At 44.5% G+C, this 9613-nt stretch overlaps 1 protein-coding gene across 1 annotated transcript in view; it reads left to right on the top strand.

Annotated features, from left to right (window-relative positions):
- Nucleotides 1-8995, top strand: part of trim25l (tripartite motif containing 25, like) — a 14958-nt gene extending 5963 nt beyond the window's left edge. The window contains exons 8-27 of the mRNA XM_063211887.1: nucleotides 9-44; nucleotides 199-225; nucleotides 448-489; nucleotides 667-705; nucleotides 1170-1211; nucleotides 1624-1698; nucleotides 1865-1936; nucleotides 3582-3644; nucleotides 3772-3834; nucleotides 4026-4097; nucleotides 4491-4556; nucleotides 4872-4937; nucleotides 5106-5177; nucleotides 5508-5567; nucleotides 6440-6484; nucleotides 6680-6700; nucleotides 6880-6936; nucleotides 7348-7413; nucleotides 7845-7981; nucleotides 8469-8995. Coding sequence (XP_063067957.1) covers nucleotides 9-44; nucleotides 199-225; nucleotides 448-489; nucleotides 667-705; nucleotides 1170-1211; nucleotides 1624-1698; nucleotides 1865-1936; nucleotides 3582-3644; nucleotides 3772-3834; nucleotides 4026-4097; nucleotides 4491-4556; nucleotides 4872-4937; nucleotides 5106-5177; nucleotides 5508-5567; nucleotides 6440-6484; nucleotides 6680-6700; nucleotides 6880-6936; nucleotides 7348-7413; nucleotides 7845-7981; nucleotides 8469-8912 — 1565 coding nt within the window. The 3' untranslated portion in view covers nucleotides 8913-8995. The remainder of the gene's footprint in view (nucleotides 1-8; nucleotides 45-198; nucleotides 226-447; nucleotides 490-666; nucleotides 706-1169; nucleotides 1212-1623; nucleotides 1699-1864; nucleotides 1937-3581; nucleotides 3645-3771; nucleotides 3835-4025; nucleotides 4098-4490; nucleotides 4557-4871; nucleotides 4938-5105; nucleotides 5178-5507; nucleotides 5568-6439; nucleotides 6485-6679; nucleotides 6701-6879; nucleotides 6937-7347; nucleotides 7414-7844; nucleotides 7982-8468) is intronic.
- The last annotated feature ends 618 nt before the right edge of the window (nucleotides 8996-9613 follow it).

Genomic DNA, 9613 nt, shown 5'->3' with positions numbered 1-9613 from the left:
CTCTACAGTTTTTGACATGGTCCCGTTCACAGTCACAAAGAAAGGTGAGGTTTTAACCCACCCCCCTGAACCTTTATCCTCTCTTTCTTTCTTTCTTTCGCTCTCTAATGTCCTCTAATCAGTCTTCCTAAACACTGTTTCAGAGTTTACCAATGCTGTGTCTATTGTCTAACCATGTGTTGTTCTTTCTTTGTTCAGATGATCAGAAGAATGCTTTCCTGAAATGTGAGTCTGCCCTAGAACACACACACACACACACACGCGCGCACACACGCACGCACGCACACAGCATTTCAATGGAGAGTTCCCTCCATTAGCATCACAGTTTCCTTCTGTGTTTATTCTTTTCCTGTTTCCTTCTACATTGACACCGTTATTGTCCTGAAGGCTATCATCTTTAGATAGGGTGGCCTTTAAAAAATGTATGTCTGAATGTTTTTATTTCAGTATTCTCAGGGATTGGAGCTAAACCTGCCAACGCAAACAGAGGTAACGCACCAGCTTGGCCAGACAGACAGACAGACAGACAGACAGAGACACACACACACACACACACACACACACACACACACACATTGGAATTCATTCTTTTTTCAAATTGAGATCACAAACATCATCTTGTATGCTACTGTACGTTACTAATGTGTTTTGTGTTGTGTGCTGCAGTTCCTCCAACCATGCCATCAGTGAGTGTCCGAGGGCAAGGTGAGGAAGTGTGTGTGTGTGTGTGTGTGTGTGTGTGTGTGTGTGTGTGTCTAAGCGTGATGAAATACATGAGTAAGTTGATAAACTGCACCACATACTTGAATAAAAAACAGAGCGTCAGGATAACACAAAGCTTGAAAGCTTTTTTCCATTGTGGTCCTTTGATGTTAAATGGTAGCAGATGTTTAAGTGACAAGAGTGGTGCTGATAACACTAAGACAATAAGTATGAGTGTGTGCGTGCACGCATAAGCATGTTTTTTTTTAAAGGGGCCATAACTTATTATGTTCTTCCAGGTTTATCTAAAGATTCTAGCTTCCAGGTTGCATGGCATCTGCTGTATGTAAAAAGTTGGCAAAAGCAGCATTTTGCAAATTTTGTTAAAAGTGCGTGTGCTCTATGTGCATTTATTACATTGTGTGTGTGTAATTTCCTTAATTTGATTGAAACTTTCCATTTTTCAGGTCCCCGTCCTGTAGGGAACAGGAACCGAGAAGAACCAAGAGGTGAGCACTTGTGCGTGTGTGTGTGTGTGTGTGCGTGTGCGTGTGTGCATGTGTGCGTGTGTGCGTGTGTATGTGCGCGTGCGTGTGCGCGTGTGTGTGTGTGTGTGTGTGTGTGTGTGTGTGTGTGTGTGTGTGCGCGCGCATACATGTCTTTGTTGATAATGAGCAACCCTATAACTGTGTGTGTTTGTTTGTGTAACATGTCTATTCGTGATCTGTGTGTGTGTGTGTGTGTGTGATCTATCTGAGCAATTTCCTTGTGTGTGTATTAGTGTAACCTGCATGTGTTTGTGATCCTGATTGGTCTGTGTGTGTGTGTTGTAGTGTGTGTATCAGTCAATGAGGTCTACATTACTTACTGTATCATTGGTATCAGTGTAACCTGCATGTGTTTGTGGTCCTCATTGCTCAGCTCCAGCTCCAATACCAGCCCCTGCCAGCTCTCCCAGACCTCCTCAGAGACAAACCATTCAAGAGAGGGACGAAGGTGACACGCACTCACGCACGCACGCACGCACACACACACACACACACACACACACACACACACACACACACACACACACACACACACACACACACACACACACACACACACACACACACACGCAGTCTGGAGCAGTGTGTTTAACATGTGCTGTTGTGTTTTCTAGATGACACCTGGAGTATGAGTTCCATGAGGTCAGTGGGGAGCAGAGCACCCAGCAGAGGAGAGAGAGAGACAGGTGAGGCAACACGATTTTTTAAAATACACACACGCACATGTACAAACCCCAACTCCGTTGAAGTTGGGACGTTTGGTAAACAGTGAATAAAATCAAAATGCTATCATTTTCAAAACATTCAATCTATTCATTAGATGGAGAATAGTGAAAAGACAACATATTAAGTGTTAAAACCGAGAAAAAATATTGTTTTGGGGGACATATGTACTCATTTCTAATTTGATAAATCCAACACGTCTCAAAAGAGTTGGGACGGGGACAATAAATGGCAGCAAATGTCGAGGAAGACTAAAAACAAAACAAAAGACAACACTTAACAGTTAAATACATAAACCGATGAGATGATTTTATATAAAAAACAGTGTTAATTCCTATCTTGGACATGATTTCACCAGCTTAAATGGTGGGTGTATTCCTTGTCATGTTTTGCAATGTTTTCCTTTCTGTAGTGCTTACAGTGTGACAGGTCTTGACCAAAAGCCCACCATTTTATCACCTGCTGGTCCTTATGATGGAGCCAAACTGTTAAAACATAGTAGAGAATGCAATTTGACCTTACTATGTGGCAGTAATCGAAGATCTCCCTTCAAAATATAATGCATGAGTGGCTTTTCATGCTGTTTAAAACCCATTTATACCATTCAGCATTGTATTTAACTCTACAGATGAGTGAGAACATCTTAACCAATGCACTACTGCACCCGCATGCCATCATGGAGGCTGACTTTTGAAGCTAGCACTAACACAAGTTGGATGGTCCATTTTCACTGTAGCACAGGATGTGCAATGCTCTATTATTGTCAAAAAGAATGGACTTCTACAACTTCTGCTGACTTCTGTAAGCAAAGGACAGTTTCCCATGTCTTCTGGGTTTATTTCAAGTGAGCTCAGGTGCTTAGGAGAATGTTACACCCCTGTATCATTTGCACGCATTAAGCATTCTTAATATGGTCAATTTTCAATAGCTCTAGCACTCCAGGAATTAGAGTGAGACTACAGCCAATATATATTTCATGATGTCATGAACCTATACAATGATTTTAGTAACAAAAATATGTCTTATATACACTCAATCGTGGTAAATCAAAGGGAATTCAAAAATGTATGTAATAACTATGGTAATTATTCCCTTTGTGACTCAGCCTCTCTGTGATGATCTTATACCTGGACACCTATATTGTCCGTCAGTACAATTCATTTTCAAATGTTCTTCTTTGTTGTTTTATCTTATTTGGATGTTTACTAAATTTCACTGATCCCCGTCCCAACTTATTTGAGACGTGTTGGATTTATCAAATTAGAAATGAGTACATATGTCCCCCAAAACAATATTTTTTTCTCGGTTTTAACACTTAATATGTTGTCTTTTCACTATTCTCCATCTAATGAATAGATTGAATGTTTTGAAAATGATAGCATTTTGATTTTATTCACTGTTTACCAAACGTCCCAACTTCACCGGAGTTGGGGTTTGTATATGCACAGGCAAACACATGCACACACACATGTACATACTATATACACGTGCACACCTATGGTGCACACACACACACACACACACACACACACACACACACACACACACACACACACACACACACACACACACACTAAATTGTCATTTCACTTTTGTCATTTCTTACAGCTAACGCATCATCTCAGCCACAGAGTAGACAGTCAAGATCACGTGCAGAGGATAGAGACGATGGTAGGTGCCAAACAGACTCTGTCTTTCTGTGTATGTATATGAGTGCATTTCTCTCTCCATTCAAGTCAATCTAGTAAATTACAAAAGACAGCGGAGCATATACTGTATTTAAAATTATATTTTGCAGATACCTGGAGCGTCAGTTCAGTTCGACCCCAGGACAGACAGAGACGAAACAACAGGAATGACGGTAAGATGGAGGAAGTGTGTGTGTGTGTGTGTGTGTGTGTGTGTGTGTGTGTGTGTGTGTGTGTGTGTGTGTGTGTGTACCTGAGTGGGTGATGTGCACAGTGAGAGAGAGACATGGTGTGTGTCTGAATGGGTCAGTTTGTATGGTGTGTGTGTGTTATTTGTGATGTAACTAAGTGTGTGTGCTGACAGGTGACAGAAATGGAGGCAGCTCACAGATTTCAAGTCAACCATCCCAGAGACAAACGCAAGACACAGAACAATGTAAATGGCCCTGACCCTCTCTCTCTCTCTCTCTCTCTCTCTCTCTCTCTCTCTCTCTCTCTCTCTCTCTCTCTCTCTCTCTCTCTCTCTCTCTCTCTCTCTCTCTCTCTCTCTCTCTCTCTCTCTGTCTGTTAATCCATTCAGCTCTCTCTCTCTCTCTCTCTCTCCCTCTCTCTTTCTCTCTGTCTGTTAATCCATTCAGCTCTCTCTCTCTCTCTCTCTCTCTCTCTCTCTCTCTCTCTCTCTCTCTCTCTCTCTCTCTCTCTCTCTCTCTCTCTCTCTCTCTCTCGCTCTCTCTCATATGTATCAACATATGTTTGTTAATAGCTTAGTCATTTTATGGGTGTTTTTGGCATCTTCATGCATGTGTGTGTGTCTGTGTGTTTCCATTAGCTGACACTTGGAGCATCAGCTCGCTGAGACCTGGACAGCGACAGAGGAGAGAGGACCGAGAGCCAGGTGTGTGTGTGTGTGTGTGCGTGTTTGCATTCATTTGTGTGTGTGTGTTTGCAACTTTGCATTCGTGTGTGTGTGTGTGTGTGTGTGTGTGTGTGTTTGCATTCATGAGTGTGTGTGTGTGTGTGTTTGCATTCATGAGTGTGTGTGTGTGTATTTGCATTCATGAGTGTGTGTGTGTGTGTGTGTGTTTGCATTCATGCGTGTGTGTGTGTGTGTGTGTGTGTGTGTGTGTGTGTGTGAGGGAGAGAGAGCACTACTACAGTATTGCTGTTGGTGTATTAGGGCATTGACAATGGAGGTTTTTTTTGTCTGTAGCACCAAGAGAGAACACTTCCACTCCAGCTCAGAATGGACAAGCACAGGAGCAGCCCCGACGGCAAAGTGTGAACACACACACACACACACACACACACACACACACACACACACACACTTCATTGTATGCACCATTTTATTCGCAAACAAGCACATGGACATGTGCACGTCCATGTAAATATATTCACACAAATGTGTAGAGTATTGTTGAACCTTGTGCATGTTGTCTTGTAGCAGACACCTGGAGTCTGAGCTCCCTCAGACCCCGAGACCGGCAGAGGAGAGAGAGTCAGCAGAGTGAGAGAGGTGAGATGTAGCACTATGGCCTCGTATACATGAGGCATATCATTCAGAATGAACTCCATTTCATTCCAAATAAAAATTAATTCCACTTTGAAGACATCATGTAAACACTACACGATTCAGAGTTAAATGAAAGTGCAATGTAAACTCCACAGAACTATTTAATTCTGAATTATACTAAACCATTATTGCCCAAGTGGATGGAAACATGTAGTTGAAATGAATGTAATGAATGTAGCTGAAAATAACGATTATATTCATCATCAGAGTGTGCACTGTATTCACCTTTTTTGTTAAGTGTGTGTTTTACTATTTACTGTTTGTATTCCTCAGGTGAACGTTGGAGCCTGAGCTCACTGCTTCCTAAAAACAGACGCAAGAGAGAGGGAACAGGTAACACACACACGAACACACACACGAACACACACACACTCACTCACTCACTCACTCACTCACTCACTCACTCACTCACTCACTCACTCACTCACTCACTCACTCACTCACTCACTCACTCACTCACTCACTCACTCACTCACTCACTCACTCACTCACTCACTCACTCACTCACTCACTCACTCACACTCTCTCTCTCTCTCTCTCTCTCTCTCTCTCTCTCTCTCTCTCTCTCTCTCTCTCTCTCACACACACACACAGAAACACAAATGCAAAAACACATACAGTGGGAGAGGAAATGAGCATATACCTGTCTATCTTTAAATCGACTCGTTTGTTCTGATTTTCAAGTTTTTTAGCCAGCAGGAAGTAGAGAGATGATTTCCTCCTAAAACCTTACACACATCCTCATTCCAAACTCACGTCTTGTGGCAGGGTCAGACAGAGCCATTTCATGTCTTTCGTCACTGATTGTTTGCGACTGTGACGTGGTGAATTTGTAGACTACAACTGCGAATGGTGTTGTCAAACCTTACTATTTCTTACAATTCTTCAATCTTACATTTACAAATGGAGGTTCCGCACGCACGCACGCACGCACACACACACACACACACACACACACACACACACACACACACACACACACACACACACACACACACACACACACAATACATCTCACAAACTTCTCTTTCTCTCGTTCTCTTCCCCCTCAGCCTACAGTATGAGCAGTGAAAACTGCTGTAAGCCGAGACCTGCACAAACACCCACTCTCAAGCCATTGGTGTACATCTCACAACCTTCTTATTAACTCCCTTTCTCCCATTTCTTTACCTCTACCCCCCCCCCCTCTCTCTCTGTGTATCCAGTGCGAGAGCTCACCCCAGACGACCCCCCCTCCTCCTCCGGCTTGTGTGAGTCTCTTGTTTACTTCATTCTGAAATAGAACTGAAATGTGTTCTCCAAATCGTATTCAGCCCCACTGTGGAGTCTCACTCACTCATTTCTCATTAATAAACGGCAGAGAACTAAAATGTTTTGATTTACGTCCAGCGCTAATCATCCTCCTCTCCATGTTATAACCTGCTGTTTCTCTCTCTGACCACCAGGGGATGCCCAACCAACTCAAGGTTAGAAATCTGCATCTGCAAATTACTTATAATGCTTATATTAATAGAAATAATTGAAGCTCCCAGACTCAGTTCTACCACTGCCCCTGCACTTTTATCACAGTAACTACTAGAGAAGATGGTGACACATTCAAATTCATTATTTTTGTTTCCAAAATAACAAATGTCTTATTTTGCAGTCAATCCTGATCTGTTTTTGGATCTTGAATCGATGAATCCACAACCCCTCCCGGCTTGTGAGTAGGCTCCTCATTATTATTAAGGAATTAAGAAGATTAATAAAGGATATTTAATGGCAAATGTTTTCAGAACTTAATAGTGAGTGTACTGTGTATTGGTGTCTCCTTTCTTATACAGCATACTGTAGTGTGTAAAGGCAAATATATCACCCATTATACCCTTTTGTTCAATTCTATTCCTCTCCTTCTACCTGTTTTCCTCTTCTCTGTCCCTATCTTCTATCCACCTCTTCTCTTGTTCTTCTATCCCTCTCTTCTCTCCCCTCTCTCTCTTCTCTTCTCTCTCTCTCTCTCTCTCTCTCTCTCTCTCTCTCTCTCTCTCCTCTCTCTTCTCTTCTCCCTCTTTTCTCTTCTCTCTTTTCACTTCTCTCTATGTCTCTTCTCACCCTCTCCTCTCTCTCTCCATAGTGAGGGAGATTGACCTGGACAGTATTCAGGCTCCTGAGCCTCGCACCAGGGAGGACTTCCTACAGTGTGAGTAGAACTCGTATATCTCACAGCTCTCTAGTTTACATTTGCCTGAGTGTTTGCCCGCAGTAATGAATGGTGCCGTCATGTCCAGTGTGGTGTAGTGGCGTTTGGTCTTGCCACCATGTTGTTATGCGCGCGTACGCACACGCACACGCACACGCACACACACACGCGCACACACACACACACACACATGCGCGCGAGCGCACACACACACACACACACACACACACACACACACACACACACACACACACACACACAGGTAGGAGGAGTACTGATGAACACACACACACACACACACACACACACACACACACACACACACACACACACACACACTTGTGTTTTGGACTAAAGGCCCACCTGATGTTGTCTTTCACTTGACCTCTGCGTACTTTGCTTGGCGTGACCTTGTGTTTCATCTCCCCCAGACGCCTGTGCGTTGACCCTAGACCCCAACTCTGCCCATCGTCGGCTCATCCTCTCTGACGGCAACACGGTTGCCACCGTCCAGTCTTCCATGCAGGTGTGCCCAGACTCAGCACAGCGCTTTGATGGATGGACACAGGTAAGGCCAGCAACACACACACACACACACACACACACACACACACACACACACACACACACACACACGCTCACACACGTGTGGACACACACACACACACACACATACGCACACGCATGCACACACATGCACACAGACAATTGTTTTGCTATTTATTTCTCATTCCAGTTACAAAAGTGACAAATCACAAGTAGTGTTTCGGTCCGTATAGGAAAATTTTTTCAAAATGAAAACAAAAATGCACAACATTCTGTATCATTTTTTTTTTAACTTGAAATGGAATGTATGTCTTGGGTGCCATGCTTGTTTTATATAATGAAACAAGCAACTTAAGACGATTTTCCACCCTTGTGGGTTGTGAATTGTAAAGCATGAATTAATTAATTCATTCATTCATTTACTGCGTTTTGGTAAAATGACACACAGTTTTTGCGAGAACAGTCTGAATATTCCCACACTACGTCTCTCTCCCTCCTCCACGTCCCAGGTGGTGTGCGTGGGTCCCCTGCCCGGCGACCGCTGCTACTGGGAGGTGGAGTGGCGCGGCCGGGGCTCGTCCCTGGGCGTGTGCCTGGCCTCCATGCCCCGCAAGGGGGCCGACTCTCGCTCGGGCCTGGGCTACAACGGCCAGTCCTGGAGCCTGGAGCTGTCTGACATGTGCTGCGCGGCGCTGCACGACAACCAGAAGCAGGACATCCCCGTGACGTACTCCCCGCGCGTGGGCCTCTTCCTGGACCGGCAGGGCCAGACGCTGGCCTTCTACGCCGTGGACGACGTGGAGCTGGCGCCCTTGCACACCTTCCGCTCGGCCGCCCTCGCCCAGCCGCTGTACGCCGCCTTTGGGGTGGGCTGTGGCCTGGGGGTGGGGCTGGACTTCGCCAGCGGGCAGTTTAGCGCCCAGACGGACAGCATCAAGATCTGCTCCATATAGGGATGGATGATGTGGACACGCACACACGCACGCACGCACGCACACTCTCTCTCTCTCTCTCTCTCTCTCTCTCTCTCTCTCTCTCTCTCCTTTGCTCCATATAGAGGTGGATGATGTGGACACACATTCTCTCTCTCTCTCTCTCTCTCTCTCTCTCTCTCTCTCTCTCTCTCTCTCTCTCTCTCTCTCTGTCTCTCTCTCACTCTCTCTCTCTCTCTCTCTCTCACACACACACACACACACACACACACACACACACACACACACACACACACACACACACACACACACACACACACACTCACACACACACAGCTATTGTATGCAGCCTTCACACATTCATATTGCACTAATCTAATCTTGTACTGTACACACGTACGTATGTTGGTGTGTGGCTTGATTATGCCAACGTGAAGTTCACTACTTAAGTTAACTCTTAGTATACAGCACACACACAAACGACACACGCACAGTTCACCAGGACCCCTTTTCTTGAAAGCATCATTGCTAACCAGTTAGCAACTTAGTAGGTTGCCAATAGGAAATTGCATTGCAACCAAGTAAGTTGCTAACTTAGTTAGCAACGATGCTTTTGAGAAACGCACTCCTGCTTAGTATACATGTATACACAAACACTGTACTGTATATTATACTTGCCCACCTAGTTTGCACACTACACCAGTGGTTCCCAAACTTTTTCC

This window comes from Engraulis encrasicolus, chromosome 12 (assembly GCF_034702125.1).
Source record: "Engraulis encrasicolus isolate BLACKSEA-1 chromosome 12, IST_EnEncr_1.0, whole genome shotgun sequence".
Lineage (NCBI taxonomy): Eukaryota > Metazoa > Chordata > Actinopteri > Clupeiformes > Engraulidae > Engraulis > Engraulis encrasicolus.
Note: the sequence above shows the minus strand (reverse complement) of the source record. Positions and strands in the feature narration are given on the sequence as shown.